The sequence below is a fragment of the Sminthopsis crassicaudata genome, chromosome 5, assembly GCF_048593235.1.
Source record: "Sminthopsis crassicaudata isolate SCR6 chromosome 5, ASM4859323v1, whole genome shotgun sequence".
In the NCBI taxonomy this organism is placed as follows: Eukaryota; Metazoa; Chordata; class Mammalia; order Dasyuromorphia; family Dasyuridae; genus Sminthopsis; species Sminthopsis crassicaudata.
Window position 1 is genome coordinate 203,735,299 of NC_133621.1, and position 23,861 is coordinate 203,759,159.

Sequence of the window (23,861 nt, forward strand, 5' to 3'; positions counted from 1 at the left end):
GGGGAAATTAGAAAGAGGGGTGAGTTTGGAAGAAAAGAGTTCCATTATTGACATTGAGTTTAAATTGTCTACATGGAGGTAGGCTTCTGGGAAGATGGTGGATTAGATGGGTAAATTTCAAGCTCTCCAAATTTCCTCTACCTCAGAGTGCCATGTATTCTAAAAAACCAAAAAGACATGGGGAAGAACAGGGTTCCTCCTGATACAATCTGGGAAGATCTGAAGAAAGACTAATCTCTCTGAAATGCATACACTCTGGGCTAGCTCCACAAATGCACCAAGTGGGGACCCCTCAGGCTAGCTAAGTATGGCTGGATTCTCAGCAGAAACCACAGAGATTTTCATCTCCCAGACTTTCCAGAAAGACAGAATGAACCTTGGCTGATTGGGAATGCCAGGTCCAACTGTGCTGCTAAGATGTGGCCCTGGTAAGGAGGAACCAGCACCTGATGAGTGCAGAAACAGCAGGGAGGCACTGCTGGACGTGGGCATTTACAGGAGGGTGGAGCTCTTGGTTTGGGATTTCTGGTCAGAGTAGAGAACTGAAGGGAAGTTTGAGGCACCATCCCCTTATCCCACAATTAGAAGTGCTTATATTAATACCTCTTATTTAAAAAAAAATCCACAAAAAAGAAAGACTCTCACCATTGAGACATATTAGGGGGATAGGAAAGTTTAAAAAAATAAAAAGCTTCTAATGTGAAATAGCTCCCTACCCAAAGAGAATTTATAGAAGAACTCAAAGAATTTAAAAATCAAATGAGAGGTATAGGAAAAATATAAAATAAAACCCATCCAAGAAAAACAAGATTATGGGTGGAAAGTTAATCAACTTGAAAAGGAGGTGTGCAGAGTCTCGAAGATGAAAATTAGAATTGAGCAAGGGGAAGCTATGAGAGACCAAGAAATAACACAAAAGACTATAAAGAATGAGAAAATAGTACAGAATGTGAAACATCTTTTAAGAAAAGTGACAGATCTGGAGAACAGATTAAGAAGTGAAAATATAAGAAAAATTGGACTGTCAGAAAGTTGTGACCAAAATGAAATGACAGTAATGGCTCCATAATTCAGGAAATAATCCAAGAAAAATATCCTGAAATAATAGAGCTGAGGGGAAAGTAGAAATTTTTTTAAAATCCACTGATTACCACCTCAAAGAGTTCCTTTGTGGAAAACACACAGGAATATTATTGCCAAATTTTGAAACCCTCATACCAAAGAAAAAAATTTTCAAGAAACAGGAAAAAAACAATTCAAATATGCTAGAGGCACAGTTACAAGACTTATCAGCAGTTACAATAAAAGACCACAGGTCCTGGAATCATATCTACTGACAATCAAAAGAACTAGGCCTGCAGCCAAAAATATTAATATCCAGCAAAGTCATCTATAATTTTGAATGAGAAAAAATGGACATTCATCAAACTTGGAGATTTTCAGAACTTTCTCTCAACCAAATCTGAACTTAACAGAAAATTTAACATATAAGAACCAATATTAAAGATCATTTTTAAGGAACTCAGCATGGACAAATTGTTTATTTTTTTTTTAACATGGGAAATATATACTATATGTTTTAAGATTCACATCAACAATAGGATAGCTCAAAAGAAGGAGTTAAGATACAAATAATAATCATATTATATAAATGAGGTACAGAAGAAGAATAGACACAGAGGAATTGAGTGGGGAGGAGGGCTTAATAGTTCTGAAAACCTCACATCAAGAATGGGTTAAATAGGCAATACTACATATATATACCATGAAGTACCCTTCATTAAAATTCATTAAAAGCACCCTCCAAAATCTACAAAGAAATAAGGGAAGAGGGATGGGTGGGTGGGGAAACAAAGGGTGAGGGAAAAAGACAAAGGAGGGATCCTTGGGTGAGAGAATGTATGTATGTATATATGCGTCCGTGCATATACACAAACACACACATGTACACATATATGTGTAAACTTGGGGGTGAGGGTGGATGAAAGAGGGGGAAAGAATAAAGTAAATAAAGTGCACAGCAGAGAATCAAAGAACAGTTTACAAAGGAGCAAAGAAAAATGGACTTTCATGAATATAATTTCTTCTATTAATATATAGATACTTTATCTGGTAATTTATATTTTTGGGGAAAAATATATATTTTGGGAATAATAATGTCTATATAATAAATAGTTTGAAATGTCCACTAAGCAATTAGAGATGTGAAATTGGAGGTCACAAGAGAGTTGAGAGCTAGATAAATAGATGTGGGAATCATCAGCATAGCAATGATAATTGAATCCATAGGAGTAAGGAATCACCAAACAAAATAGTGTTAGAAGCCAGTACTCAGCCTTTGAGGGATTCCCAGGATGATGAGTGTGTGTCCTCAATGAAGATCCAACTAAGGAAACTGAGAGTGGCCAGACAGGTATTGAGAGAAAACAGGAAAGAGTACTATCATGAAAACTGGAGAAAAGAGGGTATCAAGGAGAAAATGGTTGTGCAAAGGTTGTAGAGAGGTCAAGAAGGATGAGGATTGAGAAAATGTCATTAGATTTAGCCATTAAGAGATTGTTATTAATTTCAAAGAGAGAAGTGTCAGATGACTGATTTGGTTGAGAGTCAGACTACTCACTCCCTAAGCAGACTAATCTGAGGTATGACCTGATTGTGGCCTTCCTGATTTAAGCTTTTCAAGTTTTTGACTTGTTTCTAGGTCTGTGCGTTACCATTGCTGGTTTAACCTTTGTCACTGCAATAGTATAGCAGGTAGATATCTACTGGGCCGCTGTCAGCCCCAGAGAGTTGACTGGAAAACTCCACTAGATCAATTATAGACCTGAAGGCTTGCCCCTAGGCCAAGTTCCCTGTCCTGGTATACAGTTGTGGACCCCATTCCTAATGTGCAGACTAGAAGATGCTCTGAGATCAGACAAGGCTACGGCCCTTGCTTAGTACCTTGGTACACAACTATACCACACCACCATCCATCCTGATCCATTTACTAAAGAGCAAGCAGCACAGCGGTAGACTCACCCCTGGTTTGAGGCTCCAAGAAGGTGCCAACCCTGCTCCACACTTCTGACTCTATAAATAAATTGAGCTTCTGGATTATCCTTAGTCAGACCTCCGTTTATTGGGTATCCAACTTCAGGCTCCAGCCCAAGTCCAAAAACTGGGAAAGCTATACAGGCTTTCCTGGCTAGATCCCTCTTCTTGCCAAAGTCCAAAGATAACCTCTGACTGTCTTCTTGTATATTCTTTGGCTAAAAAAAAGTTACCTAGTCTAGTGTTTCCTTGAATTTTCTGATCACCATTTGGTATGGTACTTTTCCTCCATCTTTATTAAAGAGCTGTGTAATTCCTATCATTTTATCTATTTAACTAGCCCATTCAATTTACGAATAGTTTTCTGAACTAATAGTAAATCAGATTAAAAGAGATCTTAATTTAAGTATTTGCTACTAGACAGTACTGGGATAATAAATTCTCTTCTGGTTTTAGATAGAAGACAGAACAACTTTTTTTTTTCTTAGTTCCTTTTTTTTGATCTCATATCTTTAATTACCCTGTATAATATATGGTATATTTTAATAGAAGTAGTCTTCAGAAGAAATCATATTTACATACACAAGGGGGAAAAAACCTATCAATTTAATAGATGAGTAAAAAAGCTTTCTTGATTCTTATTTTATATTCACAGGCCTTTTTTTTTTTAATAGTATGAGTTATCTAATGTTGATCAAAGTACTTTCTTCCATTGACAGCAAAAGATTTCTCTTTGATAAGATTTTTCTAAGCTGTGATTCAATTACTGTCTCTTCTAAGACTAATTGATGCTAAATCTGAAGGATTTTCCACATCATTTACATTTATAATGGCTTTTTCCAGTATCAAGTCTTTGTAGCTGAGTAAGATTTGAACAATTAAAGAAGGCTTTTCCACATTCCTAATATACATAGGGTTTTTCTTCAATATACTTTTGTATTCAAACCTAATTGTGATGAACTTGGCTTTAGGTAATCCTAAATATAAACCACAACAAAAGTCTCTCAAAAAATCATGTTTTCCCCAGTCCTTGTTGGGAGTTAAACCTGAAGTGAACACAAATACTTAGAAGGAACCTTAAGACTCCCTTTCCTTCCAAAACATCTTCCCCTATCTGAACATAGCAATTTGTTCTTCATACTAAGTCCGTAGGAGCTCATACCTAAATTGAAAAATATTGGCCCTTTTTAAATACTTGGAGTCCCAAACTACAGAGGAATTTAACACTAACTCATAGGACTATAAATTATTTCATTCTAATGGTGAATGGTATATAGCCAACATTCAGTCTTCTCTGGATATGAAGGTGGCCCCAGACCATGAACTACATCCCTACCAGTAATTCGCCAGGAAACCCAGTCCTACCTGTGCATCTCGCCTTCTGCTTCCCTCTTCTCTACTTGGAATAGCATCCTTCAGACTGGACTTCAAAAGATTGTGCCTCAGTTCACTGAGGAAGTTGATCCATTCAGCTTTGGAATTCTTCTCAGGAGCGTCTAGATTAGTGAGAAGGTGAGTACAAATTTAATTAACCCATAATGGCTGGTTATCTCTAGTGCATGCTTCATATCTTATCTACTATCCTCCAAAACACCCAAGCCTGCCCAGTCATCTGCCCTACTACCCTACCTATCATTGCATCTCCTTTTTCCTACCTCTTCTTAGAGAGTTTCTGGTCCACAAGGAACTTATAGACTAATAAAGGTAATAAGACATAAGCAGTTATGTACAAACAGACTATATACAGGATAAATTCGACATAATCTTGGGAAACGCTGGAAAAAGAGGATAGAACTTTAGCTGAGATTGAAGAAAGGTAGAGATGAGGAGGGAAAATATTACCAATATGAGGAGTCTAGACATGGAGTATCTTGTGAAAGGAACAGCAAGGATGCTACTATTACTGAATCACAGAGATAGGGGTTGGGGGTAGGGAGAAGAGTAAAAAGACTGGAAAAACAGGAAGAGACCAGATTGTGAAGGGCTTTGAATGACAGAGAACTTTTATGTTTGATTCTGGAGATGATAGGAAGCCACTGGAATACTGAGGGAGGAATGATTAGATCTATACTTTAGGAAAATTCATTTGATAGCCAAGTAGAGATTGTAGACAGTGGAGAGGCTAGAAGCAGGGAAACTATTAGCAGTCTATTGCATTAATCTAAATATGAAGTAATGAGGGCCTCCACCAAGTTGATAGCAGTGTCAAAGGAACAAGCCCACAAGCCTGGATGATTGGAAAGATGCCATTGAAAGTAAATGAGAAGTTTAGAAAGGAATAGGTTTGAGGAGAAAGGTAATGCCTTTGGATTGAGACATGTTGAGTTGATAAAAGAAAAACCCTAAACATGTAATTAATTAACATGAGTCTTATTTGTTCTGAACAATCATAAAAGAAAAAAATATCTGGTCAGTATATAAGAGGATTCAGCCAACACTCAAATTTTTGGACATCGGGAAATTCAGTGTTATGGATAGGTTGAGATTAAATCTCATTACATTATGTTTTCCTGCTTTCTCATTTTTGTCAAGGATACTATCATCTGATCACCTAGGTAGGAAACCTTGCCCTGGACTTTTCACTCTTCCTTACCTCCAAGTCTTATTATTTTTACTATTACAATTTCTCTCACATCTGTCCCCTTTCCTTCACAAACATAACTACCACCCTCATTCAGTCCTTTATCATCTCTCCCTTCATCCATGTAATAGACCTTGCTTCAAGTTTCTCTCCATTCTACTCCATCCTCCAGACAGCTGCCAAAGTAGTTTTCTAAAGATGGATCTGACCATGTCATTCCCTTATTTAATAAATCCTAGTGGTTTCCTATTTGTTAAGTGTAGCAAATATATGCTTTTTAATATTAGTAATTTGCAAGTGTTTACAGTAATTAAGCATACCCTAAATATTCTCCTGAATTACCAAGCTTCAGATTTTATTTTTTTTAAACTACCATATCTTCAACTTAAATGTGCTATATATTGTGCTTTCTTACAATGATGAAGAGCTGTGTTTGAACTGATTATATCCTTTTCCCCTTTTTGATACAGAAATGAGTGGTGGATTAGCACCAAGTAAAAGCACCGTGTATGTATCCAACTTGCCCTTTTCTCTGACAAACAATGACTTATACAGGGTAAGCAAATTTATTTATAAATACCTTTATTGAAGACTATATAATCTATATTAGGATCCTAAATGAACAAAGTCTTTCCCTAGCAGAATTACTTACTTATTACTTAGATTTATTTTGTAATTCCATGTGTGTACTTATGTGAGAAAATCTGCAAGTATTAAACAATGACTATTCTTCAGAGTAGGGCAACAGGGAAATATCTCAGACAACTTTATTTCTGTTATATAGTGCCTATAAGTCTCACTAATAATTATACTCCTAGAAGTGGGGTACCTTGTGTTCTGCAGCTTTCTCCCATCTCCTCTACTAATTTAAGAGTCAAACAATGGGTTTGTTTGTCTTTCCTAAAATAACAAAATATTGTCTAAATTTCTCAATAAACCATGTTATATCATAATATTTGATAATAATGCAATACAATGTAGATAATGTTAATTTGTGGTTTTCAAAGTCAAAATGTGGCAGCAGGGATCAGTATTTATGTTTGACACCATTTGTTCAAACAATTGGATACCTACTTATGACTTCTCCCTAGGCTTTGAAAGTGGGATTTTTCCTATTAATATATGTACACTTATTTTGCCTTAGCATCAACACTAATGACATTCAGTCCAATTTATCAAACTTTTTAGTGACTGCTATGTTCAGAGGACTACTCTAAAGTGGGGAAAGAAAAGAGCTTAGGGTCATTGCCTTTATGTAAGTATCAGTATATTCCCCTTCATGAATGAGTACTGGTATGTTCCCACATATTAGATAAATTCAGTAGCCCAGCTAATAAAACTGGAAAGACCTGTCATACCCATAGGCAGTAAAAATCATTTACCTTACTTTCTTTATCTTAAACCTAAATTTTAGAAATTGATTGATTGTAGAATTTTTAAAACTTTTACTAAAGAAGAATTTCATCAATTTATAATTTGTGGTGACTGCCATATTCATACATGTGTATGATATTAGAATGAATTGTCTCCCTTTATGGTCTTTATTGCAGATATTTTCCAAATATGGAAAAGTTGTAAAGTAAGTATTCACCTTTATTTTAAAGTTTCTCAAATTGTTTGTTATTGCTGTTGTTATTTTAATATAGTTCTATTTGTTCTTAACATCTCAATACCACAAAGAGTTCCTTATAGTATAGTAGACAAAGAACTGATCTTGGAGTCAGGAAAATCTGTGTTCAAGTCTCACTTTTGAGACGTACTGGCTGGTAAAGTTAATTCCACACAACTCTCTAAGATTATAAATTGCCAAACAGTTGCCAGTAATCGTTGATAGACTTCCATCAACAAAAAAAAAATCTCTGTACCAATAAAATCATTGGCCTTGACAAAAACAAATATAAAATCAATCCTACTATAAAAAGTTATTATCTGATACAATCAGATAATGTAGGAATTCTATAAATCAAATATTTTGATTGCTAGTAGGTGATAATATGTTCTATAATTAGTTTTATTGAATCTTCTTGTTTTTACACTGAAATAATGTCTTGATATTCGGTCTTTCTTACCATCCACTCTCAGCACGGAGTCCTCTTTTGTAACACACGTGCAGAATTAATTATCATAGATGAGAGAGAATGTGCGCCACATGCCAACTTTGTATTTCTACCACTTTTCCACTAAAAAGAAGGAAGTATTTTTCATCATCTGCTCTACAAGACCAAAATCAGTCATTGAAATTAATTTGATTTCAGTACTTCTAATGTTGTTTTTTGTAAGCAATATAGTCTTTGTATTGTTGTTTTGGTTGTAATTATTTCTTTCTGTATCATTTTATGCAAGTACCATATATAGGACTATAGATTTAGACCTGGAAGAGACTTAGGTATCATTTAATCCAATCTCCTCATTTTACAGATGAGTAAACTGAGTCCCAGATAGGTTACATTACTTATCCAAAGTTGAATGTGTAGTAAATAATCAACACAGCAAAGACTCAAAATCAGGGCCTCTGACTCCAAATCCAGCACTCTTTTCACTGTACCATACTCTTTCTATGATCCTTTGAATCACTTTAGTTCACTATTGTGATTCATTATTGATAGGGATCCATGATTTAAAAAATAAAAGTTTGGCAGGATAATGTTTCATTATACTCATGAACTACCATAGTGTGTTCAACCATTATCTAATTTATATTCAGACCCTTGATTTAATTTGAGTTTTTCCTATCAAAAAAAAGGTTGCAGCATTTGTTTTTAATACATATGGAAATCTTTCCTCTTTCTTTGGGTAGAAGTTGCAGAGTTTAGATTTAATAAAAGAAAAATTTCTAAATAATTAGAGCTATCTAAAACAGAAGTACAAGTTAGTTGTTTCCACTTACTAGAGGTTTTCTGGCAAAAGCTAACCTTTCTTATGTTATATGTTGTAGTGGTGATTCTTTTTCATGTGTAGGTTTCTCTAAATAGCTGTTAAGGTCCCTTTTAAGTTAAAAATTCTTTAATTCTTTGATCTCTGTGGAGTTCATATGTGGTAAAAGGTTAGAGAGCAAATTTTCTCTTCTCCCCTTTTCTACATTTCAGAACCCATTAGCATCATTCCCTAGTCTTTCCTAATTTACATTAGTCATTGTTAAGGAAATAACTTTTCTCCTCACCAAGGGTTCACCCTTTTAAATCATTAGTCCCATTTTACATTTTTTTTAGAAGAGTGATCTCCTTTTCTCTCTTTATCCCTCTCATCCCCTCATATTGATTATATCCCCCTAATTCTGGGTATTCTCCAAGGCTTTGTAATGTATCCTTTTCTATCTCTACACTTTCTCATTTGGGGGCTTCATTAGTTGTTTTATCCAGATTATTCCCAGATCCGTATATGCAGCCCTAATCTTTTTTCTGAGTTCAATTGTCATTAAGAAATGTCTATTGGAATATAAATGAGAGATCTCTGAGAGCAAGATGACAGAATAAGCAGTAAATTGCTGTAATTTCCTCATAGTCACCTCCAAACAACCACAAAATAGCACTCCAAAACAAATTCTGGAACAATAGAACCAGCCAAAAATTGGGAATGAAGCAATCTTTGAGCCAAAGAAATCTTGAAGATCGCCAAGTAAACTCTGTCTCAATCAGGTATAAAGGGAGCACAATCCAGTACCAGAAATATATTGGCAAGACCCACTTCACTAAATCAGTGAGTAGATCTTGAGCCCCAGGACTCTGGATGTGTGTGATGGACTAGTCAAACACCAAAACCAGGACCACTCACATGCCTCAGCACAATCAGGAGAACAGGCAGAGTCTAGCTCTAAGAACCACTGCTTCAGTATTGCCCAGGGCAAACAGGCAACTTCCTGCAGACAGACCTCAAAGTACTTCAGTGGAGCCCAGGACAAACAGGCAGCCTCCAATGGCCAAACTGTCATATACTTCAGTGTAGTCCCAATGAAAGGCAGAAACTCCCCACAAGACTCAGCATACTCCAGACACCAGCTCTAAGATCCTGACTCAGCACCAAGTAAGCTACCAAATTCATATGGCCCCAAGCAGTGCCAGCTACCCTCTTCTTCTGGTGCAGCTCAGCACCAGAAACAAGGGTTCCCTATGGGCCTCAGGGCAACTTAAAGGACAGCATCAGGTAAATAACCAGGGCTTGTAGCTCCTGGGACAGAAAACCTGCGTCAGTATTCTTCCACTCCAGGAGCAAAGATCAAATTTAAAAGAAAGTGGAAAAACAGAAACAATGAGCAAAAAAACAACTGAAAAATAATCTGGCCATAGAAAACTATGATTGTGACAGGGAAGATCAGGACACAAACTCAGAAGAGGATAACAGTGTCAAAACATCTATGGGAGAAAAACCAAAGAGAAAAGGGAAGTGGTCTCAAGCCCAGAAAGCACCCATGGAAGAGCTCAAAAGGAGCTTAAAAAATCATATAGAAGAGGTAGAAGAAAAATTGGAAAAAGAAATGAGAATGATTCAAGGGAATTATGAAAAAAAAAAAGTCAATAGCTTGGAAAAATAATTTCTTAAAAAGTAGAATTACCCAGATGGAAAAGGAGATAAAAAAATCCACTGAAGAAAAATTCTTAAAGATTACAGTTGGCCAAATAGAAGAAAAAGTAAAAAAGCTAATTAAGGGAAACAATTCCTTAAAAGTTAGAATTGACTAATGGACATGGCTTTTTTCAACAGTGAGGTTTTTCAAGCCAATTCCAATAGACTTGTGATGGAGAAAGGCATCTGCAAACAGAGAGAACTATGGGAACTGAACGTGGATCACAACATAGTATTTTCACCTTTTTTGTTGGTGTTTTGCTTGCTTGCTTTTTCCTTTTTGATTTGATTTTTCTTGTGCAGCATGATAATTGTGGAAATATATATAGAAGAATTACACATTTTTAACATATATTGGATTACTTGCTGTCTAGGAGAGAAGGTTGGGGAAAAGTAAGGGAGAAAAAATTTGGAACACAAAGTTTTGCAAGGATCAATATTGAAAATTATCTTTGCATATATTTTGAAAATAAATACCTATATTTTTTAAAAAAAGTTAGAATTGAGCAAGTGGAAGCTAATGACTTTAAGAGGCATCACAAATCAATCAAATAAATTCAAAAGAATGAAAAAAATAGAAGAAAATATAAAATACCCATGGGAAAAACAACTGACTTGGAAAATACACCCAGAAAAGACAATGACAGAATTAGTGGACTACTTAAAAGCCATAGAACGCATCTTTCAGGAAATTATCAAGGAAAATGCCCTAGTATCCTGGAATCAGAAGGCAAAATAGGCAGTGAAAATATCTACCGGGGGCAGCCAGGTGGCGTAGAGGGTAGAGCAGCAGCCTTGAATTCAGGAGGACCCAAGTTCAAATTTGGTCTCAGACAATTAACACTTCCTAGCTGTGTGACCCTGAGCAAGTCACTTAACCCCAGCCTCAGGGGGGTAAAAAAAAAGGATCTACCAATCATTTCAGAAAAGAGATCCCAAAACAAAAACTCCAAGGAATGTTATAGCCAAATTACAAAACTATCAGGTCAAGGAAAAAAATACTACAGGACTTAGCAGGTGCAACATTGAATGATCAGAGGTCATGGAATATGCTGGAAAACAAAGGGGTTGGGACTGCAATCAAGAACCAGCCAATGAAATCAAGCATAATACTTCAGGGAGGGGAATGGCCATTCAATGAAATAGAAGGATTTTTAAGCTTTCATAGGCAAAAGAACAAAACTAAATCAAAAATTTGATCTTTAGTATGCAGATTCAAGAGAAGCATAAACAAGTAAAAAGGGAAACGAAAACATAAGGGATTCAATAGAACTAAACTATACTTCTACATAAGAAGATGATTCTTGTAATTCTTAAAAATTGTATTACTGATAATACAGCTTAGAAGGAATATATAGAGAGGATACTGGCATAAGATGCATTTAAGAGAATGACAAAAAAAAGTTAAGGGATGAGAAAGCAGCACCCTGGGTGCAGAAGGAATAGAGAGGTACAATTGAGTAAATTATTTCACATGAAGAGGCATGAAATCTATTACAATAAAGGGGAAGATAGGGTGGACAATGAGCATCTCTTGAACTTTACTCTCATCAAATTTTATCTCAAAGAGGGAATAGTGTACTCTCATCAAATTTTATCTCAAAGAGGGAATAGTATACATAATCAGTTGAATATAGGAATCTTTTACTCAACAGAAAAGTAGGAGAGGAGATTAAGTAAGAAGAAGAGGAGAAAGGCAGACTGGGGGATACACTGGTGAGGAGGAAAAGAGTAAGGGGAAAGAGAGGACAAACAGGAGAAAAAATAGGATGGGGGGAAATCCGCAGTAATCCTAACTGAATGTGAATGGAATGAACTCCTCCATTAAAAAAAGAAGAAGAAGAAAGCAGAGTGAATCAAAACCCAAAATCTTACTATATGTTGTTTATCAGAAATACACTTGAAGCAGTAAAGGTAAGGGCCTAGAGCAGAATCTGTTATGTTTCAGCTGAAGGAAAAAAAGCAGAGGTAGCAATCCTCATCTTAGACAAAACAAAAGCAAAAATAGGCCTAATTAAAAGAGATAAGGAAGTAAACTACATCTGGATAAAGCCATAGACAATGAAGGAATAGCAATACTATGCACATGTGGTACAGCATCCAGATTCTTAAATGCATTATAAAATGTTAAATAGCTAATTTTGATTATATTAAATTTAAAAGTTTTTGTACAAACATAACTGTTGCAAACAAGATTAGAAAGAAAGCAGAAAGCTGGAAGACAATCTTTACAGCAATGTCTCTGATAAAGACCTTATTTTGCAACTTTATAAAGAACTGAGTCAGATTTATACAAATTCAAGTCATTCCCCAATTGATAAATGGTCAAAGTATATAAACAGGCAGTTTTCAGATGAAGATATCAAAGCTATCTATAGGCATATGAAGAAGTGTACTTCATATGTTCTAAATAATTTAAATACAAATTAATAACTCTTGAGGTACCACTACCTACCGATCAGATTGGCTAATATGACTAAAAAAAGGAAAATATTGAAGAGAATGTAGGATTAAAATACTAATGCACTAATGGTGGAGTTGTGAACTGTTCCAGTTATTCTGAAGAATAATTTGGAACTGTATCCAAAAGATAACCAAACTATGAAACAGTTTTATACAATTCTTCTAGCTTAACATCCCAAAAATATCATAAAAAGGGGAGAAAGACCTACATGTGCACAAATATTTATAGCAGCCCTTTTCATGGTGGCAAAATGTTGGAAATTGAGGGGATGCCCAGTAGAGAAATACTTAATTCTGTTCGGTAAGAAATGATGAACAGACAGAATTCAAAAAAAACTCGAAAAGACTTGTATGAACTGAAGTAGGCTGAAGTGAGCAAAACCAGAAGAACATTAAACACAGTATCAGCAGTATTGTGAGATAATCATCTGTGAATGACTCGTTTCTTCCCAACAGGATAGGTACAAAAAACAAATGAAAATTCTATCCAACATCCAGATAAAGAACTGATTGATGCATACTTTCACAACTGTGACTAATATGGAAATATGTTTCACATGATAACCTTATACCATTTTCAGAAGAGGGGAGGGAAGGGAAAGAAAGAAAAATTTGGAACTTAAAATCTTGTAAAAACTGAATGCTAAAAATTGTCTTGACATGTAATTGGAGTAAAAAGTAAAATACCATTTAAATGTTTCTCTCTTCTAGTTTTTATTCTCTACAAAGAGACTAAAGTGTATTTCTTAATAATCTGACTCTGTCACTCCCCTATCCAGTGACTCCCTATTACCGTTAGGATCAATTATAAACTCCTTGATTTGTCTTTTAAAACTCTTCACAACCTGCCTATATTAAGGCCTTATTATATCATAAATACTTTAGTTTAAACTGATCTTTTACTGTTCTTCACACATGGTACTTCATCTTTAGTCTGTGCATTTATCTTGATTATATTCTTTGCATGGAATGTACTCCTTACTTCTACCTTTTAGAATCCTTTAGTTTGCTTAAAAACTCAGCTTAAATACTACCTTCATGCTAGTACCCTCTCCCAATTACTTCTTAATTGTTTCATGTACACTTATATACATATATTTTCCCCCTCAGTAGAATATAAACATCTTGAGGATTGTGTCTATTTAATTTTAAGTTTATATCCCCAGCACCCAGCATAGTTCCTTACAAATAGTAAGTACTTAACAAATGCTTGTTGATTAATTGTAACTGAACAGTTTAGTTACTTTTCTAACATAAATCCAAAATAATGTTCCAGAGCAGTTAATTGATTTTCAGTTCCAACAACAGTAGTTAAGTGTACCTATCTTGCTATAGCTACAGCAGTGATTTCCATATATTATCTTTAGTAAACTGCTGTTTTGAAGTGAAGCCTTGCTTCCAATCCTAAATTTTCTCTATCATTCACCTTCTTTGTTTCTATAGTTATTACTGACCACCACTAGAGGAAGCCATATAACTACATTGGCCAGGTCTATTACATTATTGCTTCTCATCCAAGTACCTACTGCTACAAGATATCCCTGTAATCTTCCCTGAATGACTTTCTATCACATTCCAGACTTTTTCCTCTCTTTTCAAACCCCTTATACCATTCCTTCCCTCTTAGGAGAAGACCTTACTTTATCTACTGGCTACTTTGCCATTGTGTATGTCTACCCCTATCCACCTTCACTTAAACCTGTCATTTCTTCGAAGTCCTTGTCTTGTACCTCTTCCCCCTTTCACACCCATATTCCATGAAAAATCCATCTGTATTTATGACTTCTTTTTCCTCACTTTTTGTCCCCTTCTTAGGCCCTTGCACTTCTCCATACAGTGACTGAAAATATTCTCTCCAGGTCATTAGGAAAAAGTCTCTTAGTTGCTAAACTCAGCAGTCTTTTCATAAACCTTATTTTTCTTGACCTCTTGGCAACTTCTTAAGATTTTGAACATCCTTCTACCTGCCATCTTGGGGGAGGGGAGGGGGAAGGGGAGAAGGGGAAGAAGGGGATAATTTGGAATAGAAGGCTTTGCAAAGCTCAATGTAGAAAAATTACCCGTGCATATGTTTTGTAAATAAAAAGCTTTAATTTAAAAAAAATTCTTTTTGAACATCCTTCAGCGTATTCCCTCTTCTATGCTCTAGTGAAACTGCTTTCTATTGGTTCTCCTCCTACTTGTCTGACTTCTTTTCAGTGTCCTTTACTGGATCATCACATTGTTTCCTATCCTCTAACCTTTGGCATTCCCTCAAGAATTGATCCTCAAGACTATGAACCACTACATAGAATTTCTAATCCCTCTAATTTTGTCTGACTGCATTTTGGATTTCCTTCACAGGCTAAATGTACACTATTTCAAAGTCCGATTCTTTTTGTTCAGCAAAACAACTGTTTGTTTTCGGACTTTAGAGGTATTGGAAATTCTAAATTTCTAAAAGAAAGCTTTTAAAATCTTAGTTACAATCACTTAACAAAAGGCAATACTTAATTTAAAATAAAAATTTGTTTCTAAAATTTTACAAGAATTATAAGAAACGTTATAATCAACATCTCAAAAGACAAAGAAGCAGAAGTTAAAATCAGTTGTTAAAAAACATGGCAAGAGATTCAACTAAGCAAAGTCATTCTGGTGGCATTTAAGAATGAAATTAAAAGGGGGAACCAACAAACAGATTAAACAGTTGTTTTTTTTTTACTATCAAGGATGAAGCCACAGCATGAAGCAATGTCTAATTTCAATGTGCAAAACTTTTTCTGTTGTTTAACAATTCTTTGTCATCAGGTAATAGTAATTAGACATCAGAGGTAAGTACTCAGAAGAGCAAAATCATAGCATATGTATCTACAATCCGAATTGTATTTCAAGCTCTTAGCATTTCACAGGAGTATCTAAATGGCTTATAATGATAATAGCTATTTTAATGTACCTATTTACAATATGATTTAAGTGTTTCTCAGAATTTTGCCATGACCTTCACATGAATAAAAAAGCAGCACTGGAAAATTTACATATCCTGCCCCTATTATATTTTTACATTAAATCTTGGCTTCTAAAATCCATTCTAATCACAAAAGGAATCACATACTGCATATATTATATATAAAGAGAACTAATTGAAAGTTACCAAGTCCAATTTTAGGTCTTACCTTCACCTAAACTTTTTCTATATGCTCCTTTCTTATACCTTATATTTTGTGTACAAAATATACAAGTACTTATACCTTTGTACTTTGGGAGTATACTCATAGACATTTATAGTCACAAGCAGACTCAAGGATATTACAGACGTACATCAAAACCCAAAACTCTTATTTCCTTTGTTCCAGTGTCACAGAACCCCAGTTCCAGGTTTTGGAAGTTTCCTCTGCCCATAACAGTCAGCCTGGCCACAGTCCTTGAGGAGCAAAAGCCTGCCAAGGCTTGCCACCTGGAAGTACCCATACCAGAGCCAGGAAAGACAGACTCTGAACCATTGATGCCAACAGGATCTAAACTGCAATGCTAGGCCAGAGAACTAAGACACTGAGGAAATGGGACAGATCACTATTCCACTTCAATATGTCATGTGTAGCACATTAGAGGGAGAGGGGAGTTTTCAAAAATCTAGTCAGACAAGGCAAAGGAATACACATTTTAAGTAAACTTGTTTTTAATGTATTTCAAAGATGTCATTGCCTTTCTTGCTAACAAAAGAAAATAATAATGCTTTTCTTAGTAATTCCATTGTCATTCTTAATCACTGATTTAAGTTTTATGGATATAGCATTTAATATACCTTTGAATTTATTAAAATTAGCATTATATTTTCTTTGCCTTCCTTTTGAGTGTTCCATAATCTAGAAATAATTGATTTACTAAATTAATTCTCCTTACACATTAAAAGTATTTGCATTGAACATATTCATTTATTTGAACCTCAAAAATATTTACTCATACCCATTTTGGTTTCTTAATACTTTTGTTTATTTCTTTTTAGGGTTACTATTATGAAAGATAAGGATACCAGGAAGAGTAAAGGTGTTGCATTTATTTTGTTTTTGGATAAAGAATCAGCACAGAACTGTTCGAGGGCACTAAACAATAAGCAGGTAGGCCAGTCATCCAGGCAACATGAGTTGCCCACCCACTCCATGAAGAAAGGAGGATAAAAGATGAAAATAAAGTTCAAAAGAATCCAGTACATTGACTGGGAAAACATGTGAGAAAGGCTTCATTGCCTTCACCTTTCCAAAATGAAAGGAGAGTTCAAAAGGGAGATAGCAGGTAGGCAGCGTATTGCTTAGTAGGGTTTGCTTCAAGTAAGCAGGCATCCCCATTTTGCAGTAACTAAAATTAACTTCTAAAAAAAATATATCAGAGATTTGGGAAAAAATGAAGTTCTCTAATTTGTAAAATTTATTTTGCTTTATTTTTCTCCTCCTCGCTTTAGTTATTCGGGAGAGTGATAAAAGCAAGCATTGCTATTGACAATGGAAGAGCTGCTGAGTTCATCCGAAGGCGCAACTACTTTGATAAATCTAGGTGTTATGAATGTGGAGTAAGTAAAAAACATTACAAAAATTTCCATATATTCTTCTTCAATATATTTTACATCTTTCTTTCCTTAATTATCTACTCTGGTTCATAAAACTATGATGGAAGGATATATGTGAAGAGTCTAAATATCTGAAGCAACCCTAAAAGGAATTTGTCATGTTCAGATATAACTTTTATTTTTCCTGATTTTCAGTTCTGTAATACAGGCCAATTATCAAGTTGATTTCCTTTAATCTGAGGTATATAGTCAAGGTTTGAGTGAATGAAAGATCACTTGGGTACTCAAAACAGATCTATGAGCTCATCAGTTTGTGTATTCTTTCCAATAATGCGTTTGACAACCCATCTGATCCTACCCATCCTTTGCAATTTGCCTTTATGTCCCCCCATAAATTTGCTACAATGGATTTAATTATCATGCTGAGGAACTTCCTCAAGTTCTCCTAAAATTGCAAGAATGTTAATAAAGCATCTGTCATACTTATCCTTGACCAATTCCTCTTCTTATAACTTCCTGAGAGCAATACAATCTACTCTTCTTCTATTTAAATCTGATTCCCTCAACTTAATATCCATTTGTACTAATTGTCCCAGATATATAAGCAGATGGACAAGTGGTAAAACTTGTCTTACCAACTGCAGTCCATAATTAAGGACATAGGCATTCTTTATTGCTTTTCCTTTAATGGATGATTAAGTCAAACTCTTTTGAATAATTGCAGAACTCTTTCATGGTTCTCTGCAGCCTTCCAGGGTTTGATGTAACTAGGATAATGTTATCTGCAAAGAGAAACAAAAGAAAGACCTCATTATTATAAAGAATCCCTTTTCAGAGTAAACTTAGCACTGTCTTCCTTCTATGACAGTGATGAATTATTTTGACCAGAAAAGTCTCCATGTTCCTTTCCTCAATATTACATGAAGGAAAATTGTCAACCAACATTGTCACCCAAGAAATTTTTAGTAATTTGTTGTTCAATCATTTCAGTCATGTCCACTTCTTCATGACGCATTTGGGGTTTTCTTGGCAGAAATACTGCAGTAATTTGCCATTTTCTTCTCCAGCTCATTTTACAAATGAGGAAACAGAGGCAAACAGGATGATTGACTTGCCCAGGGTGACACAGATAGTAAATGTCTGAGGCTGGATTTAAACTGAGGAAGATGAGTCTTCCTGACTCCAGGCCTGGCACTTTATCCACTGTTCCACCTATTTGCCCTTTGAAAAGTAGATGCAAAATAGAATCATAGGTTGGTAGTTGTGAATTTCTCCATCTCCTTTCACTAATTTTGCTTATTAGGTTTGGGATTTGTCCATGTTTTTGTTATTCTGCTTTTCTTCAGATACCTTGTGAGTCAGTCTCTCAGCCTCACCACTATGTTACGCCTATCCTGTCTACAATTATATTTTTTCCAGTCCAACATCTTTTTCCACATTTGTTCACTTTGATATAATACTTCTAGAAAAAAATATCCAGCACTGTGATATTAGAGTTGCTTCACTCTCCTTGATAGCGAAAAATTTGTTATTCAAATCATTAAAGTTCTTTTCCATTTTCTTTCACTTTGTTATCCTTCCATTTTGTCTTTGAAGTGATTCTGCTTTGTTGCATCTCTTACCAAACTTTCTTTAAATTGTTTTTTTCCTCAACTGTTTTATGAGGTTTCTATTCATAATGTCTTTGATGATCCTAATTCATAAGATTTTTGACCTGGCATATAAGTTGTAAATGAAACAATTTTTTACAATTTTAAAGGTTTCCTTATTTTAGCCATTGCTTTCTATCAGTTAAACTTCTTTATAAAATTATAAAATCTATCCATTTCCTCTTTTTTTCTTCCATTTCCCCTATTTTAAATTTTCAATAACTTGTTTGACTACATCAGGATTAAGTTGCCATATATACAGATATATACACGTATATATGTGTGTATATAACATTTTTTCTGATTTTTACTGTTTCATCTAATTTTGTACTCGTTTTGTTGTTTCCTTTTAGCATTAATAGTCTGATTAATAGTCCTTTAGCATTAATAGTAGTGAGTCATTTTCCTGCCTGTTTTTATATTGAGGAATCTCAGTTTCAAAGAATATGATCATTTCATTTAGAGAGTTTTATCATATTATTCTTAAACTCTTTCTTTGTGTATCTTCCAATTTATATATCTCTTCATTTCTTCTGATTTAACTTATAGCAAGAACATTAAAATCAATATAACTCAGTTCCTCTAGTAGTTTCTTGTTACACTGACCTTTAAACAAACATCTTAAATTACAATACCAACAGCCAAAATAAAATTTGTTTGATGGTCTTAAAATGTGATTTTTAGCATCTTTTTTTTTTTTTTTTAAGCACCTTGCTTTTGCCGCTGCAGAAGCAAAAGATTGGATACCATATATGTTTGTGTTTTTTTTTTCATGGGTTTCTAAAACTAAAAAAATCATCTTCAAATGATCAGCCTGTTGATTATGGCTTCTCTAGATTAATTCCCAAGATGAAAACACAGTCTCTTTGTCAGATCATACTTGAAACTTTTCTAAAATGATAGAATCTGCCAGTGCTTGTGTTCTCTGGTCAGTCAGCTCATCTTAGTTCCACGTAAGACATTGAAGTAGGACTTTGTAGAGGACAAATTACTTCTTTGAAAAAATAGCAGAATGTTTTATCTAATAGGGATTTCTTTTTAGTATCTATATAATTTGTTTTCATGTGCTAAGAATCCTTGAAGATGCAACATAAAATTAATTCATATTGTCTTCCACTATCTTCTTTAGCTAGAGTATCTTCTTTGATTTTCTTGTACTGATGATTTTTTTTCAAGCCATACATGTTCCCTTCCCTAGTTCTCATTGTACCCAACTCTAAACATTTGCAAAGCAGTTTCATGAAATAAGAAAACTACTTTGTGGCCACAGAACAAGATGTTATGTGATTTATAGTTAACAAACAACAATTTTGTTAAAAAGAATTTAACTAACTGCAATGTACAAGATACTGTACTGAGCAGTAGGGATATACAAGCAAAAACAGTCTCTGCTCTCAAGGAACTCATAGTTTAATAGGTTCTTAAGACCTCATTCCCTTCATGTTTTCATTTTAAATTTTTTTTTTTTTCCTGAGGCAGTCGGGGTTAAGCAACTTGCCCAGGGTCACACAGCTAGGAAGTGTGAAGTGTCTGAGGCCAGATTTGAACTCAGGTCCTTCTGACTTAAGGGTTGGTGCTCTATCCACTAGGCCACCTACTTGCCCCATTTCTTTCATGTTTTAATCGAATTACTGTAAAGTAGATTCAATGGTTATATCCATAAGTTTAATTGAAATCAGGGATAAAGAAAATGCTTGTATACAAACCAGAATGGTATAGAAAATGGATTTCTGCAACACGTCCTCTCTCTACTTCTTCCAATTTTGTCATCAGTAGAAGTAGATGCAAAAAATAAGTCCTAGGCATTTGGCAGTGGTATTACTCCAGGTTCTGAAACCTGTAAATATCTCCTTTCTTTTTTGCCAGTTTTTTAAACCCCTAATTCAAGGTCTAGAAATAGCACCATGCTTTTAGATAGTTCTTTTTTTTTTTTCATAGAGCTTATTTGCTAAATCAGTATTAGTGTTTCTCTGATTGTTCTATGTATTTGTAATCTTTGCATCCCAAATAAGTTTTACTTTTCTCACTTTATCTTATGAGGGATGTATCAGCAAAGCCAAGCTAAACTATAGAATGTAATAATATAATATGGAATGTAGTAAGTTAGGTTAGTTGATAGCACAATTTGAAATTTTGATTTAAGAAAAAATGTTTTTGGTTTAGTAGTAGTTATACTGTCATCTCTTCTAAAGTCCTAGTCTGGCGCCTCATTAAAGAGTATGGAGGTAAATAAACCCTGTATTCTCAAAGCAAATGCAAACTAAGTTTAATTAATGACTGGTGGTATGATGCTCAAAAACTTTCAGTGTATGGGCTTTACAGTGAACTCTCTGTCATCTGAGGCCAGCCTAAATTTAGAGGCTCATCTCCGAGGTTTGGCTACAAACTCATAGACATTTTCAACCAGAACAGCTTGCAAAGCATTCAGTGTGATATGCTTTGGTGAAATTACAAATGAATTACCATGAAATCACAGATCCCTGAAAAACTAAAGTAAATAGAATCTGGACTTCTTAAACTTAAAAGAGCCAAATTTTGATTCAGAAAAAATAAAGCAATATTCAAAAGAGGACCATAGAATTTGATTTCTCAGTGGTGGTTTTTAGTATTTCCTCCCTAACTGACATAAAAGTTAAGGAACTTCTAAGTGTTCCTAAGGGCATCTAGGTGGTATGATGGATAGAGTGCCAAGCTGGAGTCAAATCTGAGTTCTCAGATTTAAGTTCAAATCTGGCCTCAGACACTCACTAGTTGTGTGATCCTGAACAAATTCAAATAACCCTGTTTACTTAAGGTTCCTCATTTGAAAATGAGCTGATGAAGGAAATAACATAAACCACTCCAGTATCTTTGCCAAGAAAAGCTGAAATCCTATCATGAAGTGTCAAAGATAACTGAAAGAATTAAAAGACAACAAAGTATTCCTTTATTAGAGATTATTATTATTATTCATGGTTTTTATTCATATAATAAAATAATATGACAATAATTTCCCACTGTTTACATGTTATTTTGTATCCATTTACATTTGAGTTTTTTAAATAGTGGAATTTCAAGAATTCTAGGCATATTCAGACATGGCTATACTACATTATTGTTCTAAGGAACGTCTGGCAGTCAGTAAACTATAAATTTAATGAGTTAACTGTATAATGTGGTAGCCAAAAAGCTAATTAAATTTGGGGCAGTAATGTTAAAACAAGTGTAGTATTAAGAAGATGGTAGTTTTTTAATACTCATTTTTAATTAATCCACATCTGGAGTATTAAGTATTTTGAGGCACAATAATTTAATAATGATTAACATTGATAAGCTTGAAAGTAACTAGGCAACCAAGAGCTGGTCCTTGAGTCCATGCCATATGAAGCTCAGTTTAAGGAAATAGGGAAGAGACTACTCAAGTAAATGTGATAGCTGTGTTAAGTATTTGAACTTCTTCCTTTTGGTTCCAGAAGGCAGAACTAAGGGCAGTGAGCAAAAGTTGCAAAGAAACAAATAAAGGCTTTATGTCAGGAAAAGCTTCCTAACAGCTGTCTAGAGATGTGCTACCTTAGCTGTGGGTTCTTCCTCAGTAGAGGACTACTAAGCCAGTCATCATAGGGATTTCTTTTCCCCCTTTCTTTGGATTGGACTGATTGGTTGCTGAGATCCATTCCAACCTGAAAAATCTTTGATTTGTAGAAAAATTTCATAAAATGCCCCCCCCAAAAAAAAAATTTAAGCTCCATCATTCTGATTTTTGTATTTGTTTTGTTTTGCTTTCTTAATGAAGAGATAAGGAATATTACCAATATCATGGTAATCTTGTTCTGACATGGCTTCGGTATTTTTTTTTCAACAAAACATTATTCTTAACCACAAAAAAATTCCTGCTCACTAATGCAGTACTTTTAATGTCTTTTTTTTTCCTCTTAAATAATAAAAATATAATGAAGGAAACAGGTCACCTAAGTTATGCTTGCCCTAAAAATGTGCTTGGAGAACGTGAACCACCAAAAAAGAAAGAAAAGAAAAAAAGAAAGAAAATTATTGAACTGGAAGAAGAAATGTATGTATATCATTCTTCTCTGAGAATAAGATATTACATTGCCTAACATGTCTACTATGGATCATATATGTTCTGATTTGAGAAAGAGAAAGATGGGGGCAGCTAGATGGTGCAATGGATAGAGCACCAGCCTTGAATTCAGAAGGACCCGAGTTCAAATCTGGTCTCAGACACTTCATACTTCCTAGCTGTGTGACCCTGGGCAAGTTACTTAACTCCAGCCTTGGGGGGAGGGGGGGAGAAAGATATAGATATATAATATAGAGAGAAATATAAATATCAATATATAACATATACATATTTATAATATGTCCACACAAGTATGTGCTTATATATATATATGTGTGTGTGTGTGTGTGTATATGTATATATATATACATACATATATATATGTGTGTGTGTGTATTTCAGTGAAGAAGCGGAAGAAAGTGAAGATGAAGGAGAAGACCCTGCTCTTGATAGCCTCAGCCAAGCCATAGCTTTCCAGGTTAGTATAAGCTTCCATTTTCCTGCAGTTAGTAATTCACTACTTTTTGTACATTGCCAGACATCACTTATACAAACAAGAAAGGTCAGAGGTGCCCTCCCTATCTATCACTCACTACTACTCTTCTTTCCATTCTTCAATATAAACTAAGGGGGAAGTGTTTTCTGTCGGTTACAATATAGTAGAGTAGAATTCCTAATGTTTTGCTAGACCAATGTCCCAAAATATTTTTCATAGTCTTCCCTCTGATTTTAATTACCATATGACCAAAGAAAAATCTTCATTTACCCAAATCATTGTTTCCTGAAAGAACATCCCCCCCAAAAAAGGTAGAAAAGTTGTATATTCATACATGATGAATACAAAAGAAATACCTTTGAAAACAACAGATATAATTTCCTGATTTGAGTAAAAAATCTTTTTTTTTTTTTAAATGATACTATAGCTTGGGTTATTTAACATAAAAATTATAATTCAAATTCTTGCTTCCATTCATTTGA

General features: G+C 34.6%; 1 protein-coding gene across 4 annotated transcripts in view; it reads left to right on the forward strand.

Moving 5' to 3' along the window:
- The window catches only part of ZCRB1 (zinc finger CCHC-type and RNA binding motif containing 1), a 32,051-nt gene that overhangs the window by 7,139 nt on the left and 1,051 nt on the right, over positions 1-23,861 (forward strand). Inside the window, exons 2-9 of one of the 4 annotated variants that reach the window (XM_074269577.1) lie at positions 4,311-4,545; positions 6,085-6,170; positions 7,165-7,193; positions 15,346-15,447; positions 16,620-16,731; positions 17,073-17,180; positions 22,762-22,874; positions 23,286-23,361. In XM_074269577.1, coding sequence (XP_074125678.1) covers positions 6,087-6,170; positions 7,165-7,193; positions 15,346-15,447; positions 16,620-16,731; positions 17,073-17,180; positions 22,762-22,874; positions 23,286-23,361 — 624 coding nt within the window. In that variant the 5' untranslated portion in view covers positions 4,311-4,545; positions 6,085-6,086. The remainder of the gene's footprint in view (positions 1-4,310; positions 4,546-6,084; positions 6,171-7,164; positions 7,194-15,345; positions 15,448-16,619; positions 16,732-17,072; positions 17,181-22,761; positions 22,875-23,285; positions 23,362-23,861) is intronic. The other 3 variants (XM_074269576.1, XM_074269578.1, XM_074269579.1) reach the window with 3 other exon arrangements.